General features: G+C 39.2%; 2 protein-coding genes across 3 annotated transcripts; one reads left to right on the forward strand and one right to left on the reverse strand.

The window, feature by feature from the left end:
• Window positions 1-745: 745 nt before the first annotated feature.
• On the forward strand, window positions 746-1,851 carry LOC6571500. Its single transcript, XM_001997661.3, has 4 exons — window positions 746-1,148; window positions 1,212-1,297; window positions 1,384-1,534; window positions 1,595-1,851. Exons 1-4 carry the CDS (start codon window positions 893-895, stop codon window positions 1,741-1,743), a joined length of 642 nt encoding a protein of 213 aa, XP_001997697.2. The 5' UTR covers window positions 746-892; the 3' UTR covers window positions 1,744-1,851.
• Window positions 1,852-2,067: 216 nt separating this feature from the next.
• On the reverse strand, window positions 2,068-14,701 carry LOC6559422. Of its 2 annotated transcripts, XM_001986886.3 has the most exons (10): window positions 14,628-14,700; window positions 13,889-13,972; window positions 5,451-7,574; window positions 5,144-5,274; window positions 4,707-4,937; window positions 3,218-3,329; window positions 2,888-3,141; window positions 2,458-2,751; window positions 2,348-2,391; window positions 2,068-2,283 (listed from the first exon to the last, which is right to left on the reverse strand). In XM_001986886.3, the coding sequence occupies exons 3-10, from the start codon at window positions 6,839-6,841 to the stop codon at window positions 2,212-2,214; spliced, it is 2,529 nt and encodes an 842-aa protein (XP_001986922.1). In that variant the 5' UTR covers window positions 6,842-7,574; window positions 13,889-13,972; window positions 14,628-14,700; the 3' UTR covers window positions 2,068-2,211. The 2 variants fall into 2 exon arrangements, with proteins under 2 accessions (XP_001986922.1, XP_032590811.1); XM_032734920.2 differs by lacking the exons at window positions 4,707-4,937; window positions 13,889-13,972 and having other exon boundaries at window positions 14,628-14,701.
• Between the last annotated feature and the right edge of the window lie 7,717 nt (window positions 14,702-22,418).

The raw sequence follows: 22,418 nt of genomic DNA on the forward strand, positions 1-22,418 counted from the left end.
CTGTGCCAATGCAGCAGTTGGCACAATTTTCAATTGCTGGCACACGCAGCTCACAGAGTTTCACACATGATTATTTTTCTTCTCTTTCTTTTATTTTTTTTAAGCAGACGCCGCTAGCAATTGTGGCATGTCTCAACACAGAGCGCTAAAAGGTAGCTAAAAAAAAGTGGCAGCAGCGACAACCGCACGCATCGCTGGCCAGAATCAAACTGGGTGCCAACTGAAGTTTCCGCCACTGCTTCAGCCTCAGTGCCAGTACCAACTTCTTCATCATCAGCTTCAGCTGTGAACTTCTTCTCACTAACAGGTTGGGCATCTTGATCTTAGGCGCTTGTGTTCTCACTGCAGCTAGCTAGCTAATTATTACGAAACGCAGGAAATGTTTGCGCCAGCTTGAGCTATAATTATTTTATGCGACATAATTGCAACAACAATAAACAACAATAAGCTCTGAGTTCTGCATGCATATATAATTTTTATTCTATGAGAAATGGGAGTTGTTCTGGAAAAAAGATTTTGTTTTGTTTTTTTTTTTTTTTGGGTTAACTGCGTGCCAGAGTTGGGAAGCTATTCTTTGATGTTACTTTCTAAAAATCCAATTCTTATTGATGATGCTGACGCTGCTCTGCTCTGAGCTACCCATTAGCATATCAAATATGCTGCTGAAATATTTCAGCTGGCGTTCATAGCAGGCGTTTCGCTCAGTTGTCAATTGTTTGTTGCCAAACAAACAAAAATTTAAATCCGATACAAAAACAACAAACACAACACGACAGAAAATATACTATTAACACTTTTGCTTTATATCCAACAAGTTTTACATTCAATCAAATACTAAAAACTCTAAATATTTCCGATTCGAAATTTAAACAGTTTGAGACTTTCGTTAAAGATGACTTGCAGCCAGGCAGCAGCAAAAGCTGCCACCCAGGGAATTGCTGTTGCACACGCCAGCAGCATTGCTTATGTGCAGTGCCAGAATCTCAAGTATAATGCCATCATTATCGGCTGGCTGGGCGTAATCATATCAAGCGTAATGATCTTTAGCTCCATGATGATCATTAATATGAAAACAGATGTCGAACTAATGATTAAGCAAGTGATGCTACTTGATGCCACAGATAAGGAAGTGCAGCTTCTAATGAATCGTATGTGTTGTGAGAATTCTTATTATATTCCTATCCAATCATCAAATGGCTGAAAATCTTTAGTGTTGGCGGCATTTAGCACTGTCGCCTATGGCATGTCCTTGATTAACCTGGGCGTCAGCCTTTTGTTGCTTATTGGCGTAGCTCGGGTAAGTCCCAAAAGATAGTTTGCTGTAATTGATCGTAATCGATTCGAAATGTTTTCAAAACTCATAAGAACTTTTTTAAATCACAGGATTCGAGTAGTTTGATGTATCCCTGGCTGATATACCATGGCGTTGTGTTCGGCTTTGCTCTGTATTTGGGCATATTCTATGCCATGACAGGCCTTTTCATAGATCTATCGAAATTCTTGATGTGTTTACTGGTCTTTGCTCTTGTGCTGGGTGAGTTCTGTGCACATCAATGTGTATCATATACTTTCGATAATTTGAAACCTCTCGCAGTGATCTACTATAAAATTTACCATGAGGTCTTCACCCTTTTCCGCGTTATGCAGGAGAATTTACTGCGTAGCAAGCAGTTGGATCATGCTTATGCCTCTGGCCTGCCATATCCACCTTTATATTATCCAAGTTTTCCGTTCAAGCAGTAACAAAAAACAATGAAAGTAGGAAAGAAATGTTTAAGCAAAAATAATATTTAGCTGAATTCTCAAGATTTACATAATTTATTTACACACAATTAGTTCATAAATAGTTTAAAATTACGTAACAGCGCATATGACTAAGTAAATTATTTATATTTAATTTAAAGTTTAATTTGAAAATCGCTTAGCTCGCAGATATCCAACAGATATCTTGTGGCTACTAAATTCTAAAATACGCCGTTTCCTCTTATTCCTTCATTAACATTATCGAAATTTTTATTGAGCGCTGCGCGAAATTTGTTCAAAAATGTTTTAAAGATATGCATAAATAAAGTAAAAGAACGCGAGAATCGATAGAAGTCAAAGCTGGGGGAAGTAAATTATGTACAAAATGTTTTCGCCCATTTTGGGGGCAAGTTGTAAGCTGGATATGAAGCGTTGGGTTAAGAATAAATAAGACAGAATTAGCATAGCTTAAATATTGGCTGTCAGGCCAACTACATAGGATATCCAGTCCACCGTATATGCCAGGCGATGATAAATGCCCTGAAAATATAAATTTCAGCATTAAATTCGGTTGGATTAGTTTAAATATTTAAATTGGACTTACCGGCTGACCACGTGAGGCGCAGGAGTAGCCCGCCGAAACGACGCCTAAAAAAAGCAAACAATTTAAGCTTTAGCTATTAATTTTGTAAAGAAATAAAATCAAAAACTTGCCTATCAAATACCAGCGGCCATTTTTCTCATGCATCAGCGGACCACCCGAGTCGCCCTGGCACGAATCCTTGCCGCCATTTCGATAACCGGCGCACAGCATCTCCTGGTAGATGACCACATTGATGCCGTTCTGTCGATGCCAGCGCTCGCAGATGCGATTCTCAATCACTGGCACATCAACGGCTTGCAGTGTCTTGGGTCGCAGACGGGAGCCGGGATTTAAAGCGCCCCAGCCAGCAGCCCATCCATATTTTCCTAAAAAGTCCTCGTTCTTCTCCGGCAGACAAATGGGCGCTGGAAACGAAATTTGACATCATCGGATTATAATTTTATGCAGCTAAATCTCTCATTAATCATGTTATGAACGTGCAGTTAATTATCATGCTACGAGTCACATTATGATCCCATGATCTTGCAACTGCGGCCATACCTATATGCGGCATAAAGTGCACTGTTCGCTCCAGCGTTAAAACGGAGACATCAAAGCGATCCGCTTGGGGCGTAAACTTGAAATACGGATGTACATCGATGCGCCGCACTCCGAATGTGTAGGCGGGTAGCGGTTCCACTGCCGAATTGATGACATAATCGCCCAGTGTAACGTGCACCTGACGGGGCGTGGCACGTGCCACACAATGACCAGCAGTGACGACGTGACGACGCGAGATCAGCGAGCCACCGCATCTGCGCAAAAAAAAAACAAAGAAAACAGTTTTTGTGAGCCGCAGGCGAAGAGGAGAAACGGAGCCGGTGTGTTTACCTGGAGGAGCCGATGCGTATGTAGGCCTGCCAAGGAAACGAGCCAAAGCCGGCATCATCGCCGCCAACAATTCGACGCTGGGCGGTCTGCTTTGCCAGTGAGATGCCGCAACCTATTTAAAAGAGCAACAGAGAAAGACAGAGAGAGAGAGAGAGAGAGAGAGATGCAGAGAATGGTGTGGGGTTAGTTAGTTCAGAGGTTCAGAGTTTAATAAAAAACAATTTGACAGAGTTAGTAGCAACTAGCAAACAGGTGAAACAGGTGAGGAGCAGCGGTTAAGGTGAGTCGTATACAGGCAGGTGGAACTTGCAACCAAATGAAGCCAAAATAAACGCCGCTTGGAACTGCCCGCAATTCATTGCTCTTGTTGATGGTATTGTTGCTGGGACAGGGAGGAAAGCGGAGGCGTGCGGGAGTTGTTAAGCGTTAACTTTCTAGTCGCTGTTGTGTCTTTCTTTTTCTTCATCTTTTGCATTTGCTTTTTTTTTTTCTTATTTTTTGGCTGAGGATCGCTTGGACATGGAGCTCACTTGTGGCATGCCGTTAAATGTTGCATAAATGTGGCTTAATTGTCATTAACTCTGGTACTTAACATGCGCATGCTGGGCAGTCATAAAGTTTATTTTTCACTAATATTTCTTTTCATGGGGTGCCCTCAAACAAATTTGTGCGAGACGTTTGTTTTTAGTAGCGTGTTTTAAATTTACAATAAATTTGCAGCTAATAAAGCATCTCCAAACTAGATAATATCACTACGAAAATGGTGCACAAATACAGAACAAAACAAATAAATCATAAAAAAAAAAACACAAAATAAAACAAAAAAGACATAACATAACAAAAAACATATCTCAGTTACTATAACAAATTATTTGTTAGGCATGCAAAAATTCATTTAAATAAATACTCTTGCAGAGCGTTTTATTATATATTATTTTTTTACTATGATAATAAAGGTTTGTGGTTTGTCTAAACTGTATGGATTCCGTAGAAAGTTAAGTTTTTGTTCGATAGCTAGGTGTTTCTTTAACGAAGCTTATATCATACAAATTACATTATGGTATTAAGATCAGCCTACCATATCCTCTTACTTACTTAGCAAAAATCGGTCAACTATTCCGGTTTGCTATAGAAACATTTTTTGTATGTGCAAAATATTTAAATTTTGAAAGCAATATATTTATATTCAGCAAATATAATCGGAAGAAAGTTGACCTGATATGAACAATAACCATATAAAATTTGATATATAGTTGACAAGCTGTTGCTTTACATTTTTTTTTTTTAATAATCAAATTGGAAAGTCTGCAAGGGTATTAAATCTTCGGGAAGCCGAAGTTTTTATTGGTTTTGTGTTGCGATTATTTATCCATTTAGCAAGCTTGACTTTTTGGTTACTAAATAGTTGAAGTTGTTGTTTTTTAGTGTGCACGTGCATGGACTTGTTTTTGTTGTTGTATTTTTTGTTGGTTGTGGCAGCCACACTCACTGGGTTCGTTGTTGACCGGTCCGTAGTTCTTTATCGGTAGATCGGTCAGATCGACCGTATTGCCCATATAGTCCGAGCTTCGTAAATTTGCCGATTTGGCGGTGCGATGGCAACAGCCGCGCAGCAATCCATTGCAGGTGCCTTGTATGAGGCCGCCGGATAGCCAGCAGCCTAAAAAGAACTCGCAAGTACCGCCGCGATGCTGACACTCCATGTCCGTTGTGATGTCGACTGTCAAATGGTTTGGGGGAATTGTATGTATGTATAGATGAGCAACATGTGGTGGTGGTGTGTGTTTTTTTGGTTGGTTGGGATTGGGTGTATTTGGGGGCAATTAGGCCTAGTGCAAGCAGTTCCCAGCAGCGACACTAACTGAAGCTTAACTTAACAAACTTAGGACGTAAATACATCTCTAAGCTACAGTTCCCGATTCTTACCCTTCTCCTTGAATGTGCTCGCTGATTGTGGACTGCTGGTGGCCTCCGAGGCGCTATCCAGATCCTGTAGACTATAATCATTGCGTACATCCTGAACGGCAGCAAGTTCATTAATGCCAAAGTTTTGATCTCTGTGGAAAGGAAATCATTTAATATTGGGTTATCTATTTTTCACAGGTAATCGTTTTAAAAGAAACATAAATAATAATTTACGAATCTTAAAATTTGAGTTTATTTGACTAAACTAAACTAAAGTTATATTCAAACTCAGAATTCCTAGCTACATTTTAAGAACTTCACAGCTTACCTAAAAGCAATGTTGTCGCTGAAGTAGACACCAGTCCCAGAGGGTCCACCGGAACCACTTGGTCCTGTGGTGCCAACGTTATCGTTGCTGGGAAACACAACTCGCGGACTGCGTGATGATTTGTACGGAAAATAGCGACTCTTGCGGGAGCTCTGATAGTCTGATGGACCCACATACTCAGTGAATGCCTTCTGCGGCCCAAACTGCCGAATGGGACTCGGTCCCGTTCGGAATTCGGTATCGCCAAAGTAGAGTCCGCGCTGCAGTCGCTGCGGCAGCGCCGTGATGGGTCCATTAATGTCTCCAAATTTGGTGACATCATCGCGATAAAGTTTGCCTGCTGCAACAGCTGCATTTAGAGTATGTGGCTTTGAGTTGGCCACCAGGCCTGGAAACTCAAAGCTGGAGCTGGGCGAGACTTCCGAGTCGAAGTACAGTTGACGCGTATGTCGCGTCTCCTGCTCATATTGCGTGGGAGCCGCATCCTCGCTGTATGCTTGCGACGCGTAGCTACTTTCGTCAAGGATGGGGCTGTCCTCGCGATAGCCTTGCGGGTAGAAGGGATTAGACGGCTTCAGACTGTAGCTGGGAAACTGAAAGCCCACACGACGACTCGTATTCTCCGGCTCAGCATATTCCAGCTTGTCTGTCGAGCTGGCTGCAGCGACCAGATCACTACGCTCCGTGCGTTCCGGTTGCATTTGCTGCAGCTGCCCCACATGGGCCGCCAGCTCGGCACTGAACTCATGCGCCACTGCTGCGACGCCCTCGGCGGGCGGTCCCAGCGCTGAGAGTGTCGCATTTCGACTGGGTCGCAGCTGTAGCAGCGGTGCAGCACTGCCCGACGCCGACTCCGTCTGCAGCGGAATGTACATATAGTTGCGTTGGCGTCCATGACGCGTCACATTCTCGGGCATCGTTGGCACCAGCTGCTTGGGTATCGTTATCAGATCACTCTGGGGCAGCTCCACACTTGGTGCGGGTATGATCTCCACATCGGAGCGACGCTGCGCTGACGATTGTCGCGCTGTGCGATAGGAACCAAAGGATTGCACTACGGTGCCATCGTTGCGTTGGCGCACATCCTTAAAGCTGATATCGTCGTGCCGGCTGAATGTCTGATATGGCGCATACAGATTACGCGCTGTGGGTGCTGCAGTTGCTCCAGCAAATGGAGCTGTTGTCTGCCACGGTGCCAAATGTTGACCCGATAGCAGCGCTGTGGTTGCCGTCGATGTGGGCGCAGATGCGTGGGCGTGGCCAGCATAATGGAGCAGGCAACTAATGAGCAGGCAGTATTTCAGGCGAGTCCAGCTGCTGTGCCAACTGTTACTGTTGTTGTTGCTGCTGCTGCTGTTGTTGTTATCGTTGTGCTTGTTGGCCACTAACATTTTACATTGAGCGGGTAGATGAGCCTGCCGTGTGGATGCTGTTGTTGTTGTTGTTGTTGTTGTTGTCGGTATCGTGGTAATGACACTGATCCCAATTAAGGTGCAGCTGTCCAACTTCCTGCTTGTTGCAGTTGCAGCCTCCAATTGTTGTTGTTGTTGTTGTTGCTGTTGTTATGGCGATTTTGAACTTGAACGTTGCCAAACGATTTGCTGGCACGTTTCGCTTTTCTTATGCTGCTGCGCTTTTTGTTGCTGTTGTTGTTGCTGGCAACTACTGCGTGCCGCGTTCATTGATCCCCACTCCACTGGTTTTTATATTGTTGTTGTACAATTTTTTTTTTTGGCTTTGGGGATTTTCCGGCGCCCGTTTGCTGCACGCTCCACGCTCGGTACTCGATGCTGTTACAATTCAGTTGAAGGAGCCGTTTGGATATCGGTTTTGTGCCTGCCGCGAAAAGCTCGTGTGGCGAGTTTCCAGTTGCTGGTGGTGGTGCGGTTATTGGACTCCTTGCCTGCAGCTCTGGGGTGTGTGTATGTGTGTTGGTGTGTGTGTGTGAGGAGTGTGTGTTTAGTGTATGTTTTGCTGCTCCAATGGCAATTATGGCAATTGCTGTTGACGCTTCAACAGCCGACGTTTCATGTGGTTGCATTCATGACGCTGGTGGCTGATGATCTTGCAACGACAACAGCAGCAACAACAACAACTTCGGCCACAAATTACTTCCTTAATTGCCTGCAAGCAGCAGAAAAATAAAAGAAAAAAGAAACAAAAATCAAAATAAATAAATAAAAGAAAACGGTTTGGCATTTACAAAAGCATTTCTTTTGGCCATTAAATGTCCGGCGGCCTGACAATAAATGTGGGTGTGTTTGGCTTATACATAGATCTTACTTTCTTGGGCGGTGAGTGCGATTATGGGGGGAGGGGGGTCTGTACGGTGGGCGTACCACACCATTAGCCACAGCTAAACGTTCAAATGAGCTTTCATCTGGCAGTTTTAATCAAAGATATGCGCATTAAATGCACATTAAACCGGCAACAAATTAATTGCAAATTACCAATTTACGCTGCGGCTGTTGCTGCTGCTTGCAGCATCAGTTGCAGCAGCACCAGCAGCACCAGCAGCAACAGCATTAGGAGCGTCACGCGTTTCCTCCTCGGTCACAAGTCGCAGCAGCAACAGCAACAGAAGAAGCAGCAGCTGACTTTTGGCAACAACTTTACAAAACCAGTTACCAAAATAAAAGTCGCTGTGCAACTGGAAAGCTGCAAACATTTTTACTGCGTTGCTTTTATTTTTCTGCAATTTTTTTTTTTTGGGTTTTATTTTTGTTTTTCTTTTTGGTTTGTGAAGAGTTATTTTTAGGTTTAACGATAGAAGGAAACGAATGACTGCAATGAAAAGCTGCAATAAAAGCAGCCAATGCGCTTTAATGGAAAGTGCAAGCGATTACATTCATTTGGACAGCTTAGCTTCGTGATCTCCAACATTAATAATCGCCGAATTTCAAGCATAGTTTAATTTGCAACTATTAACGGCTATTGTAAAACAAAATTCAACATTGCTATAATAATTATAAGTATTATTTTGTTAATTTCGTTGTTAATTGCACCTTAAGTGCATTTTGTATGCGGATGTGCAGTTTAACAGACTGTTAATAGATGTTCTCTAATTATTTTTACAAATTTCGAATCTGTTTTTGCAATTAATTTCCACACACTTAAACTAATGAAATATTTCATGAATGCTTGTAGGTTTGCCAAATAATTAAAAATTATAATAAATCAATATGCGTTTATTTAAAAAAAACTGCATACCAAAAATAAACTTTTTCGAAAACAATGAAGACTGTCGCATTAAAAATATTAATTTTCATTCATGATAAAAAAATGACTGCAGTCTTTTAGTAAATCATCATGTATGAAGACTTACTGACTAAGTGTGGCTGAATAAAATAACTAATTGACTAATAATTATTATAAAATAACATGTTATGCAGGCAGAGCATCTCATAGTCGACCTGTTTCCATAGCAGCGTTCCTTGTAGCAATTTTATTTTTATTTTCGTGGTTAGCGAAGCAGTAAAGACAACTCAGCAACAGCAACAACAGCAACAACAACAACAAAAACAACAGAAGCAACAGCAGCTTCGAAAGTAAGAGTTGGCAACTTTTTGCGCTCAGCTGCGCTGCAGTCTGCGTCGTCGTCGTCGCTGTTGCCAACATATTTTCACTTTCATTTCGAGTTCAAGCACCACACGGGCAGCTGGAGATGTAAAGCTGTTGTAGTTGTTTTTGATGTTGCAGTTGCAGTTACTGCTGCTAAGCTTACGCTTCCTCTGGCGCGGGCGTTACTGTGCCCGCCTCTTGCAACTGCGCAAACTTGACATTTTGAACTTGATTTGCAGGCATGGAGATGTTTCACGCGGTCGTGTCTGTGTCAGAGGGTGAAGTGAGCCGATGTGCATTTATGCACAAGGGGGCGAGGTCATCTCATAAGGAAGCATTATGCGAGCGTGAGCAGACGTCAGGTTTTTACTTCCTTACTGCCAGACGTAGGTAGAGAGAGCCATGAAGTTCGTTTTCCATAATGGGTAAACACATTTGGCAGATCCGGCTAATAGATTTATTTTTCGATTATGAAATCTGAAAAACTGAAATGTGGCGCCTCTAACTGGTTTGTCAACATGCAGTGAAATATTTAGTTTATGTTGAAATTGACACAGCAACCTGAGCTGCACGATTTATGCGAATTATGTGTGATGCAATCACATGAAATACATGAAAATAAAACTTGAATAATGTTGGAAAAGCATATGCAAAAAATAAGAAAATTAAACAAAGATACGCTTGAGCAAGGCGACTCGACAAATTGATTGAAGTTACATAAAAATGCGTTCAAAATGACCAGCGCCACCACAGTGGACAGTGGCTGGCACAACTGTATTATGAACAGCATCATTATCGCCATGCTGAAGTGCCTCATTATGATGAGCAACTTGAGCGGAGTCGCTGCCGCATCGGCAATTATTGCAACGGCCTTGAGAAGGACGCCGGAAACTGGCTTAACTTCTTTTTGTTGTTGTTTGCCTTTCGCTTCTCTTTCTCTTTCATTTCTTTCATTTCTTTCGTTTCTTTCTTTTCACACTTCTGTTGAACGCATAATTCACATTCATTTTTAACTGCCTGACAGTTTATTTGTTTTAATTAACCATTGCTTGCGGCTACTCCTCTTCTCTTTTATTTTGACTTTTTATTGCACCCTTCCTTTGTTGTGCTGTTTTATCTGCATGTGCACTTTGTTTTAGTTTTGCGCGCTGTCTAGTGAAAGTTTGACTCTGCTGTTTGTTATTTCAGCTGTTGGAAACAATGCGTTTTATTTCGTTTATTCGTTGTAAACAAGCAATTTTAGATTTTTCTTTGTTTCGTTTTCGTAATTGAGATAAATGCATTTTTAAATGCGCTAAAGCAACAGTAGCAGCTGCTCTCGCAGATGCGGATACAACGCATTGCGTATACGCAGCGTTGCGCGCTGTTAAATCAACTTTAACACTTTTTACCACGCACAATTTAAAGCAAACGAATTTCTTTCGCATAAAACGCAAATAAAACTCATAAAAAAGAAACCAAAAACAATGCCCAATTCACAACTGCATAAAATGATGACAACAATGGCAACAATCGCAGCCAAAATGTTGCCTCGTTGTTCGTCGCTCATTTGTCGCCGGTTGTTAGTCGTTGTTCGTTATTTGTTATCGTTGTTGTTGCATCTCGCTTGTGACACTGACGAGTTGCGCATAAATAAATGTCAGTGTATGATAAATTTAATGCATGCGTTTGCACAAATGTTTAAATTGCAGGATAGCTTAAATAAACTTGAAAAAAAAAGAAATAAGCAAAAATTGTCAGCAAATTAAAGTTTTATGCATCACAAAAAGCATATTCAACTTTAAAAAAAAAACCCATACAAAAAAAAAGATTAAAAAAAAATAAATGGGAAACTAAATTAAATCGATTAAAGAAAATTACTTCAAATTCAATGTTGCTTTCAGGTTCATATTTGAGAGAAATTTATTGGAAATCCGCCTTACGCTTGCTAACCTTCTTTTTTTGCACGTCAAAGAAATCCTCTTTAAGCCAAGAAACGAATTAAATAAAGATATGTCAATTATTTGAATTACTATAATTTGGTAAATTGCAATTGTTACTGCCTGGCCAATGCAAAAAGGTCAAAACGTTTGACTTTCCCACACAGACACACACACACACACACACAAACACAGAAATTGCTCAAGTGGGTCAGCGGCGCAGCTGCAGGCTGAACTCCAAGCAAAGGCGCGCACATTATATGAAAATTGGTGTCATGCCATTGGCACATTTAGCCAGGCCAAAAGCAAACAAACACCGTAATGGAAAGCCAGAGACTTATAGCACTGGCTATTGGGTAAGGTAAGTGTCGTTGTAATACCATCGAACAATACTCAGTCGCAAAAGTGTTTGTTGCCACACGCCCAACTACATAATCATCAATAGATACCCGAACAGCCGAAGCCGGAGCGGGGAACAGTGGCAACGCAGGGAGGGGGACGTGTTAATTAATATTCAATACACGCGCTCGCTGCGCAATTGTTACGAATGTGTGAAGTCAACGCCGTCAGCAGCAAAGTGCTAAGAAGCGCTGTCCACAACAGCAACAAAATGCACATCGTAAGCATTGCATGCAAATTTTTGAGCAACAACAATAAGCTTCCCTTTGATATCGATAATGATTATATAATTAGCGTTTGCCCGCACGGAGTCTGAACAATATTTTGAATCTACTGCACATTCGATGAACATATCTTCTATATTTTTTATACATTTGGCTCGCGCTAATGAGTCGTGCAAATTATATCTGTCTACTTTTCTTAGCCGGTCACTAACCGCAAAATACCGCTAAAAACCTATGAACAGCCTGCACACTTTGCACATGCTAACCAAGTCAGACTTAAAAGCTCTATAAAAATATATATCTACATATATATATATATATATTGATATATATAAAAACAGTAGCGAACATCCAATTAACAGTCGAAATGAATGCATAATCGATTGCATTGCTCAAAGTAGATGCGCATTGAGAAATCATTTACATTTTTCGATTGCTTTACATAAGCTCGTCAAAGAAAAGAGGGAAAAATAACGAATGATTGAGGCACCAATCAAAAACACATAGAAATGCATATATTTACAATTTACATAAACACTTAAAAATAAAAACAACTGCTGGCCAGAAATCCATTGCCATGGTCACAATTTGGCGGAACTTGTTTCTCGTATGCGCAGTAGCACCAACAACAATAATCACAATTTGGGTTTATTACCAGATGATTTCGGAAAGGGTTTCGGCCTGAAAAGTTCAACCGGATTTTGGGTTTTTTTTTACATTTTAGGCGCCACAAGACCAAAACCAACTAAGTGTTCGTCTGGTTGCAGTTACCCAACTGAGCGATACCCTATAACATATTTCTGTAGATTTTCCAATCAGTTAATCCACCTAGCAAAATGATTATGTGTATTTTCTTCTAGCACACAATAAGGTAATAATACCATTCCGCACATTTCTTAAATGTAAGATAAAAACACGTCTTAAATCAAGTAGTTTGTGTCAGGCGGGCATTCGACTGCAAAGAAAGTTCTCAAGTTTGTGCCTTAAGTCTTTCGTAATGAAGAGCAGCTGCAGCGCAGCAGCCAAAACAACAACTTCAACCACAACGCGTCAATCCAATATATAACATGGTCTAAAGAGCATGAAGAGCAATACGAGTTTCTCCGCTTATGCAATAAGCAAAGCCCTAAATAAAAAATAAAATAAAACCACTTCAGGAAAACAACAACAACAGAAAAAAAAGCGAACAAGAAATGAAAGAAAAGAGATGTTACCAAAAAAAAGTAAATGACTTCGATAGCGTTGGTGGCGTTATGATGATAATGAAGTTCATGTCAAATATGTATAACTCTGCAACACACACATATACACACAATATACACTATATATTTAGTGTATTGTGCAGTCACAAATACAAAAGCTTCCACCGGGCTATAAAACGTTGCCAAATAATTTTTTGGACCGACTTGTGTTTAAAGCTTAATTTGGGTTAAATTTTTTTCGTTGCTTGCTTTTGTTGCTGCGTCTCGTTTGCCCTTTTTTCGACGCACTTTTATTTATGTTTTCCTGTTTGTTTTTGTGCTTCTTTTCTTTTCGTTTTTGTTTTTGCATAAACAGTTTTTATAGGCAACTTGACATGGTTTTTTCTTTGTTTTTTTTTCGATGGTAGTCTCTTTTATTTATTATTCAATGATCGTGCTTCTTGCATATGTTTATTATATAATAATTAACAAATTGAAGTGCTGTTGAAATATTGCTCATTGAATAAGATTAATAGATATGGAGCTGTTGGTTGTTTTACTATTTTTGAGCAAATGTTTTGCGGTTAATTCGATACAATACTTAAAAGTCTTAAGCATCGCTATTCAAACCGATTTGATTATTTTGGAGAGAAAACCAATCGTCCTATGCAACCTAACTTAATTTAAAGATAAAAAGGAATTTGCCAGTAATATTCAGAAAATTGGGACAACGACTTAATAATTAAATTACTCAAGCAAATAGCTTTATATCGCTCTGTTAGTAACTCTACGCACCCAGCCAACTATTTCAGCCATTTGCTTGGACATGTTTTTAACTAACGCTTTATATGTCTACTTTCCACATGTTTTGCAAGAGATCGCGCCATGCTTAGGCGTTACATGGGTAGTAAGCAGCACGATTGTATTGCAAGATTTATTAGATAATGACGCTTTAGTCTATTTTTTGATTATTAATTTTTGCGCTTTGCGGTTCGAGCGCTGTTGTAATTTGAATTATTTTATCGTTGTCGCTTGCTTGCCGATTGCAAATAAATATCGATCGAACATGAAATCATGAACATTTTATTAGTAAGCTCGCATTTTTTCTGTGTTGCAACAACTGGATATTGTAAACAAGTTTGTGTATAGCTTACCCAACGTTGTTATTAGTATATGGTGAATTAATCCAAAAGGCGTGTTTACTACTCTGGTGTAGTCTTTTTTTTAAATGTATTTAGCTATAAGTATTGAAGCACAATATATTAACAAATTAAATGCATTCAATTCCAATGAAAAATTGCTCGCAAATTTTGTTTTATATTAATTATGAATTGGTTTGGCTTGGCTGAACGTTGTGTTGCGTTTTGCTATGAATTGTTTTACTAGTCATATATATATATAAATAAATATACACAATGATTGCAAACAGATCAAGCTGCAGTTGAGTTAAACGTATTGTTTAGCTACAGCAGCTATAACTACAGCTATAGATTGCGGATTGCGACTCAGACTTCAATTGCAAAATCAAATTACTTTCACTGTCAGGCGTCGCAGCCGCAACGAAATCGAAATTGCAACTCACAAACAACACACAGCAGCAGCAAACAACAACAACAACTACGACTACAATCCAATACAATCCAATTCAATCCAATTTCAATCCGTAGCACTCGACGCCACTCGATTCCATTATTATTGATAAACACACTCAGTTTAGAAATTGTTATTCCTCTCTCTAAAACTATTTATTTATTTTTTAGCTCCGTTTCTTGTTTCAATATGCAGTTTTGCAGCATTTCACAGGTCCTTGTGGCTCTTTATCCTACTTGTGAGCACGCACACATACACACACACACACACACACAGAGACATAAAACAGTAGCAAACACTTACGAATTGCGCGCGTGCTGCGAAACTCAAAACACGAAGAAACGAGTCGAAGCGAACCGATCGAACGAGCGAAACGAAACGAGCTTTTTATGAGACAAGCTTTGGATATTTGTTTTCTTTTTTAAGGCGAGCGCGCACACGACCTTCTTGAGCGAAGTCTCAAAGAAGTCTGAACGCAAGCGCAGCCGCTAAAGCTGAGCGAAGCTGCAGCTGCCAAAGTTTTTCATGTGACGCCGTCGCGCAGTCGCTGCCTCTTCCGTGCTGAGTATATTTTTTTTTTTTTGTTCGGTTTTTTGTTTGGCTGTTTGCAAGTTAAAAGCAAAAGCAAGTCAGTGAAAAACAGCTGGCGCTGCGTTGGCGATGAGGCAACAATAATATGCACAAACACACAGCGTAAAAGATAATGAAAGGGGTCGACGCTGATGATGAGAGTTTGTGTGCGTTTGAGTGTATTGGTGTGCATTAAATGCCAGTAACAGCCAGCGCATTGTACAAATACTTACTATAACAAATAACAAAAAATATGTATGTACATATATACAAAAATTATTGCTTAATGCAGCCCCAGACAGCCGGCGGCGCCTTCACCTCCCCAATTGTTGGTCTTGCTGCTGCTGCTGCGGCTGCTGCGGCTGCTGCAAACGACAAGCGCCCATTTCGTAAACTATAATTATGTTATGAAGTCGTTAGGCATCATTGGACGCCATGGTCAATAGTAAGTACACAAACGAATTTTCATACTCATACTCGCATTCAGTGCCTAACTAGCCAGCAGTGCTTTATATCACTTTCAAAGCCAGCACCACCAACTGTCCAGCCATGACAAGCGCCAATTAAATTCACAAAAAAAAAAAAATTTATATCGTCCCGTCAAACAGAACAACAAAAGCATTGACATATTTAATGCTTTTTGACAGACTGTGACATGTCTGTGACTCGGCTTTGACAGCTAATTGCAGTTATGCTGCGGCGCGTCAATGCGATTGAAATGTAAACGGCTCGCCTTGTCAGCAACGCAAGCAATCTTCACTCTTAAATGTAGCAAGTCACATCAAGTCGAGGGTATTTGACCACAACGTAACGATAATTATTCGGGCTGAGCCCATTGTCAATTAACTAGACCAAGAAAACAAGCAAAGTCCAAGGGCAATTCGTACGAATATAAATTAATCTGCCAAAGTATTGATAAAGAAATAGAAAATGAAGATATAAAATACTCATTATGTATTATTCAAAACAGGAAAAAACAACATTTCATAGCAATCGAACAATGATATTCAAAAAAGTTGAGTATTTAATATAAACTTCGCTAAAGTCAAACACCTTTCCATGATCCCATACTTATTAGGTTAATTGCAATTAAAACTGGTGTATTCCCAACAATAGTTCATCTTTGAACTCAACTTGAGCGTCCAAAAACCAACGAAAAAACAAAAGACTTAGGCAACGAACTTGCGCTCAATGTGCATTGATTCAACGTCAAGGCTATGCTGAAGCCTTGATCTCAACAGTCAACGGGGCGCGGGAAACACCCAAAAAGCAGTTGACAAAAAAAGTAACTCTCATGAGTTAACACACAGCTAAGCACACAAGCGTGGAATGGCCTTTGGAAAATCAACGAAAGAGTTTCGCAGCATCCGCTCTCGTTCAAATTCCGATGAATCATCGAGACAATTTCTTCTATTTCGATTGTTGTTATGTTTGGTAAAGCTGAAGAGTGCTGTTGCTGTTGTTGTTTTTCTTGATATTTTGTGTTATCTGCCTTGTTACTGGCAAGCTAAAGTCCGTTTTGCTCTCATTTCTGCTCAGTGGCGAATTGAAAGTGAAAGGAGCAGCAGCTCATTTCTACAACTGAAGTTGAAGCTATGGCTATAGCTGTAGCTGTAGTTGTATTTATATCTGTGACTGGAACTACTCCAACTACAGCTGGCGGGCATGGCCATTGGCATTGGCGCGGGTGCTGCTGGCGGATGCTGGCGACAGTTGGAAAGTGTGTGTTTTTTTTTTGTGTGTGTTTTGACCTGGCAGCGAGGTCTGCGAAAATATTTGCATAAAGCAGTAAGAAAAAAAAAATAAAACCTTAACCGCAAACTCGAGTAGCAATTGCTCTTAATTTCGCTAGTCTGGCACAATTTTTGCAGCTGCGTCGGTTGCTGCTCGGTTTTGTGTTTGCTTGTGCACAATTTATGAATATTCATTTGACAGACATTTTATTTAGATGGGTTTTTGTTTGTGTGGCACCATCATTTGTGCCGATTTCACTGACAAAGACAAAACCGCAATATTTGCAGACATAAAATGATGCCGCTGTCATATGTTTTTTTTTTATTTTATTTTTATCGGCTGCTACAACTGCATAACAGTCAGCATATGCAATGAGGAAGTTTTCCCAGACTGCGCTTCACAACTCAACGTAAAAAGGCAAATAAAAATCGATAATTGGAAAAATGGCAACACAAATATTAACATTCACAAGCGGCACAAATATGCAATAGGCACACACAGACATATGCTAGACGAAGAGAAATAGAGATAGAGACTGAGATTAGCATACATTTGCTGTACATTAAAACAGGGTGCTGCAGCAGCTGAACAATCATACATATTGTATGCAATTTACTGCAATAACACACCCTGTTGCACCGTTGTGTTGCCGTCTGTGCTAAGCACCCAAAATGATGGGGCAGGAAAATGTTCGCACATGCTTCATTTACGTGTATAGTTGGATGGCTGTATGTGTGTCTGCGAATGCCATCATCACTTTCACCCAGAGGTGATATAATAACTACCGGCCTGGCCTGTAAGCTAAAACCAACGCGCAAAATCGCATCTGAAGGCACAGCAAATTTCAACAGCTGCCTCGAGATGCGCCACAGTTTTCTTGTTGTTGTTGTTGCCCCTTTAATTGTCTTTGTGACACTGTTGACTTTACTTGGATTTAAACATAACGCGTGATACCATTTAGCGCCACAATTGCCAAAATTCTTACAAAGAATTCACTAATTCAATATTTGGGTTTTTCAATATCAAGTTCGTGTTCGAAGTCTTTTGTTTGTCTGCTGCCATTTGTTAGCAGCGTTTGTTTAACTATAGTCCCGAGAGTACTAATTAAATTAGCGATGTGTAACAAATTGACTTTAATTATTTCTAGATTTTTTAAATGCCCAAACACTGAAAAAAAAAAACAAACAAAAATAAGACCGCTGAAGTCGGCCGTAGCCGACTGCAGAATACTTTGACGCCAGTGCAAAACCAGTGATATCAGATGGCAAAAATGTTCTTGGAGGATGTTTGCAAAACATGATTTCGTCCCTATATAAAAACTACATTTAAAGTTGGAAACACTATTTCAGCTCGAAATTCATGTTAAGAATGTGCCCACAAAAAGTGCCTAAGCGACACGATTTTCAATAAGCAGAGCGAAAACCAACATAAAAGTATGTGGAGCGATTCCAGCTCCCGTTCATCCAATCCAATATACTCAAATACCTTCGATATCAGAGCATAAAAAATACCCTTGCAAATATTCCGAGCATTTAAAAGTGATGTACGTGGAAACTTTCCATGTTATTGATTGAATATGAACGCAATTTTAGCCGCTCTGAATAATTAATTAAATTAATCTGCATTCTCTACAGCTTACTTGTTTTATTATAGAACGAGTTTTTCTATCTGTGTAAGAAGACTAAAGTTTTATTTAATTTCTTTCAGTGTACTCGCATTGTCCGAGGGCACGTGCCACAATTCGAAGTTACTAAGAGATCTGCCCGTGCCAGCATCAATTAGTGGACTTTGGTAAAATAGCCACAACAAAAAAGAAATACATACTGGTCAAGTAAAAAAAATATATATGTATAGATATATATATATAATAATGGATCGTGATGTATGGAAGCGCATATGACAGCTGGAATGGCAGTAAGGCAGTCATAAATCAGTTTTGGCGCCGGCAGAGAAAAAGTGTCAACCAGTTTGAGGTCTGAGCTCTAAGCTGCCTGGCTGTTTGTCGGGATTGCCAAATGGTAGGCCATAGACAATTGAGCGTCGGCTTTATGGAAATGAATATGTGAAAAGCTAATGGCTGTTCAGATTTTTGTTACAACTCTGTCTTTAAGCCCTTTTTTGTTTCTGTGTTTGTCTTTTTCTTTCCTTTCCTCTTTTTCAGCTAATTACACAATTGTCTGTGCAGCAGCTTCGACTTCGACTCCGACTCCGACACCGACTCCAACTGTGACTGCGACATATTTATGTGTCATGTGTGTGGGGAATTAAGGCTTATACAATCCAACAGACAGCAGATTCAACGGGCCATGCGTAACCGAGGGTGTTTCGTGTGCTCAGCGAAATGAGCTTTATGGGCTTCTTTCACAAAGCTCATGCATAAGATGCACAAAGAAAACTATTTCTTTGTGCCCATGTGCAGTGCTCAAGGAGAGGCCCAACACTTTATACCCTTGCAGATGGCATTATAATTTTCTTACGGCATGCGTAAGGCTGTTAGTTGAAATTATCTAAATAAACATTATAAAAAATGTAATTTAAGAAAAGTATAAGTAAAATAATATATTATACTCAAGAACGACAATGTTTTCCGTTTATTGTCAACAAAAGTCAAGCAACTTAATGTTTAATTGCTTTTAAAAAAAATAGAATAACATTTTCGTTATTGGATTTTTAGTTTTCTATTTTTTATTTTGAATAGTATTTGGTATTGGTTTTATTAAATTCAATCGTTCAACAAATAATAAAAGAATATTCTTTCATACATATTCTTACTTACTTAATCCGCTAAAAATTGTAATCTTTTAAATACTAAAATAACTTTATCATTAGCAACTCTGAAGAAATATCAACCCCTGACAATTTTAAATTTATAAGCCGATAAGGGGATCTAATCTTCGGTTTGGTAAAGATAACATTTTCTTTCTTTCATTTTTTACTGCTATAGCCCTCAGTTGATTACCTTTCAGGTCTTTAGGCATGCGACTTGAGTTGCAATTTGAGAAAATTTGATTGTCAAAATGAAAGATGACAAGATTTGAAGCGAGGCGCATAAATAATTTGCACATTAGTGTGCAGTTGCTTTGCAGCAGCAGCAACAGCAGCAGCAGCAGCAGAAGTCTTTGGGGAATTGGGAAACACTTGGAAATTCGTTGGTACATTTATATTTAATTTTATTTAGGCGACTCGCCAGCTGACCTAGAAAATTGGTTAAACAGTTGACAGCTGTGCGTTTCATAAGACGCAGTTGGTAACCCAACAATGAAATTGGTAGGCAAATTGGCCAGCTTTTCGCAACTGTGTATGTATGTAACCGTAACTGTGTCTATATCTTTTACTCTGGCATCGAGCCAGGAAATTTACGCTGTGGCCTATTAAAAGTAATTTTAAAGCTTTTGACTTTCATTGTTAGTATTGTGCAGTAGGCGCAGCAAATCAAATCAAATTGGCCGCTCAACTTTTTATTATGCTGCAAATAATAAGAAAAACACAAAAGATTTCCTCATTGCGCTCCGTTCGCCTCAGCAATCAGTCAGTTAGACAACAAATCTCTAGTCTCAACAGCTCAGACCGTTTTAACCGAAGTGCCAACAGTTACAATTACAAACACAATATTTGTAAAACTTCCTGTCCTTATTTCTATGTCAGTCCGTCAGTCACTAAATCTCTTTGCTCGTTGTACTACAAATGGCAAGCAATTGCAATTAAATACACTATTTTATATTATAATTACTATATATACAATTTAATTGATTTCTATCTGAAAAAGTGACTGCCAAAATCAGCACTTGATTTTGCAACATAATCAAAATGCAATCAGATTAAATAACTAACATCCAAAAATAGACAACAGATGATTTGTTTCTTTTTTTATTTGGTTTTGTCCATGAAATAATTCATCAAACCACGGATACAAATGCAAGCTCAAAAATAAATGAAATGAGCGCTGCCGAAAATGAAAGTAAAATTAATTTTATTTTGATATTTTTTCCATTTTTTTTTTTTTTTTGCTTAAGTGTTGGCTTCTTGGCAAAATTTTTGGCGATGATGTCAACATAATTTCTCCACCTACACAGCGGGCCCGCAGTCAAGCGCCGCGGTCCTCCTTCTCTGTTTCTCCTCCCGCTGCCAACTCTGACCCCTTTGGTTGAGTTTAATTTAAGGCGGGCACGCGCTTATATAACTCGCCGCAAGCTGTGCTTAAAATCTTTCAGCGCGTTCGTGTCTTCAGTCTTTTGTTTTTTCCCATTCGTCATGGCAGGAAGCCAACATTAAACGAAATAAATGCCATGATTTGCATTTAATGCTCATCAAACTAAACAAAAAATAGTAGAAGAACCCGAAGTTCGCTTTCCACTTAATAGAAGTGTAAAAGATTTACAGCTAGTAAAAACTTCACACTAAAGCAATGATTTACACGCCTTGTAACACAAATGCAAAGTGAGGGGGAAAACCGAAGACAATGCGACAGCCGAAAGTCTCAACCATTATGCTGCCTCAAACAACACACAAAACACACACAAACAAAAATGAAATGCAACAAATGATAATTATGGTCAATGCGGCTTGTTGTGTGCTGCTTTTCCTGCTAATAATCATAAAGAAATGTTAAGAAAAAAAACGCCTGCAGTTATTGTGTAGATATATTATGTATGTATGTGTATGTGCTTAAACCATCATATAACATTTTGGGGGTAGCAGCTGTGCGCTGTCCAGCAGTGCGTATACATAATCCTCCAGCTTCAAGCTTCGTGTTTCACATTCCCCCCATTTCTTTATTATTATTATTGCTTGTTTGCCATCATCACAGCCTGAGTCATAATATACATAATTTCTTAATTGCTTGGGGTCAGCTGCCACATGTTGTTGTTTTTGCTTCAACTACACAGATGCGACCACAACGCATATGAAAGCATGGAGCATGGAGAATTTTAGCAGGGCGCCTCGATGATTGAATGTAACTTGATCCACAGTCTTTGAATGAAATCTGCAATTTAATGCAAAAAGTTGTGGAAATTTTCAGATTGTTTTGATATATGATTTGCGAACACGCAAATTGTGAATTAGATTTAGTTCATAACGATTTGTACAAAATTTTAAGCTACAAAGGTAATTTAATAAAATTCAATTTAAAACTAGATAAATGTGGCAAAATTGAAAAATAAGTATGAACTCATTTAAATTGGAACCTTAAGAAAGCTGACAAATGAAACAGGATGTTATTTATTTGCGAAAATTACAGGGTATAATTAATTGTACAGTTTATAATTAATTGCATCTAATACGAAAGTTATCATAATAAGCACAGATTTTTGAGAATGAAATAGTGATTATATATTTAATAAAACTCAAAATTCATATTTATAAGTTGAGCAGAGTCTTTTGTCGAACGCTTCATTAATTAAATAAACCAATTTGTTCTTTAAAATAATTTTGTTCTGGGACTTTTACTTAGATAGTATCTATCATGACTTTTTAATGAAGATCGCAATAAAGGATACCATAAGATAGTTATTCACATCGCAAATGAAGTAGTTTAACCTTTGTTAATGAAATTAGCTCGTCTTCCAACCTATTTCTCACACTATAAACTTTAAGAGAGTATGGTAATCTCTGTATGCAATTATCTTTGCCCGCACCCATTTGTCTGATTGCGATTCATTTAGCTTGTTCGGCGCCGTTTCGTTTCATCTGGCTTACTTTGTGCGAAACCAGTGAGAAAATATTTGTTTAAAATGCGCAACTTGAATATGTAAACAAAATTCGCAAGTGAGCGAGAGCAAGAGAGAGATA

The sequence above is a fragment of the Drosophila grimshawi genome, unplaced genomic scaffold (assembly GCF_018153295.1).
Source record: "Drosophila grimshawi isolate 15287-2541.00 unplaced genomic scaffold, ASM1815329v1 contig_1369, whole genome shotgun sequence".
NCBI lineage: Eukaryota > Metazoa > Arthropoda > Insecta > Diptera > Drosophilidae > Drosophila > Drosophila grimshawi.

Bases quoted from the DNA above. Each gene is read 5' to 3' on its own strand.
- LOC6571500 (XM_001997661.3), top strand. From the start codon at position 893: ATGACTTGCAGCCAGGCAGCAGCAAAAGCTGCCACCCAGGGAATTGCT. The intron at 1,149-1,211 runs GTATGTGTTGTG...GAAAATCTTTAG, and splicing joins AGTGCAGCTTCTAATGAATC to TGTTGGCGGCATTTAGCACT. The intron at 1,535-1,594 runs GTGAGTTCTGTG...AACCTCTCGCAG, and splicing joins GGTCTTTGCTCTTGTGCTGG to TGATCTACTATAAAATTTAC.
- LOC6559422 (XM_001986886.3), bottom strand. From the start codon at position 6,841: ATGTTAGTGGCCAACAAGCACAACGATAACAACAACAGCAGCAGCAGC. The intron at 2,752-2,887 runs GTATGGCCGCAG...TTTCGTTTCCAG, and splicing joins GCACTTTATGCCGCATATAG to CGCCCATTTGTCTGCCGGAG. The intron at 2,284-2,347 runs GTAAGTCCAATT...TTATATTTTCAG, and splicing joins GCGCCTCACGTGGTCAGCCG to GGCATTTATCATCGCCTGGC.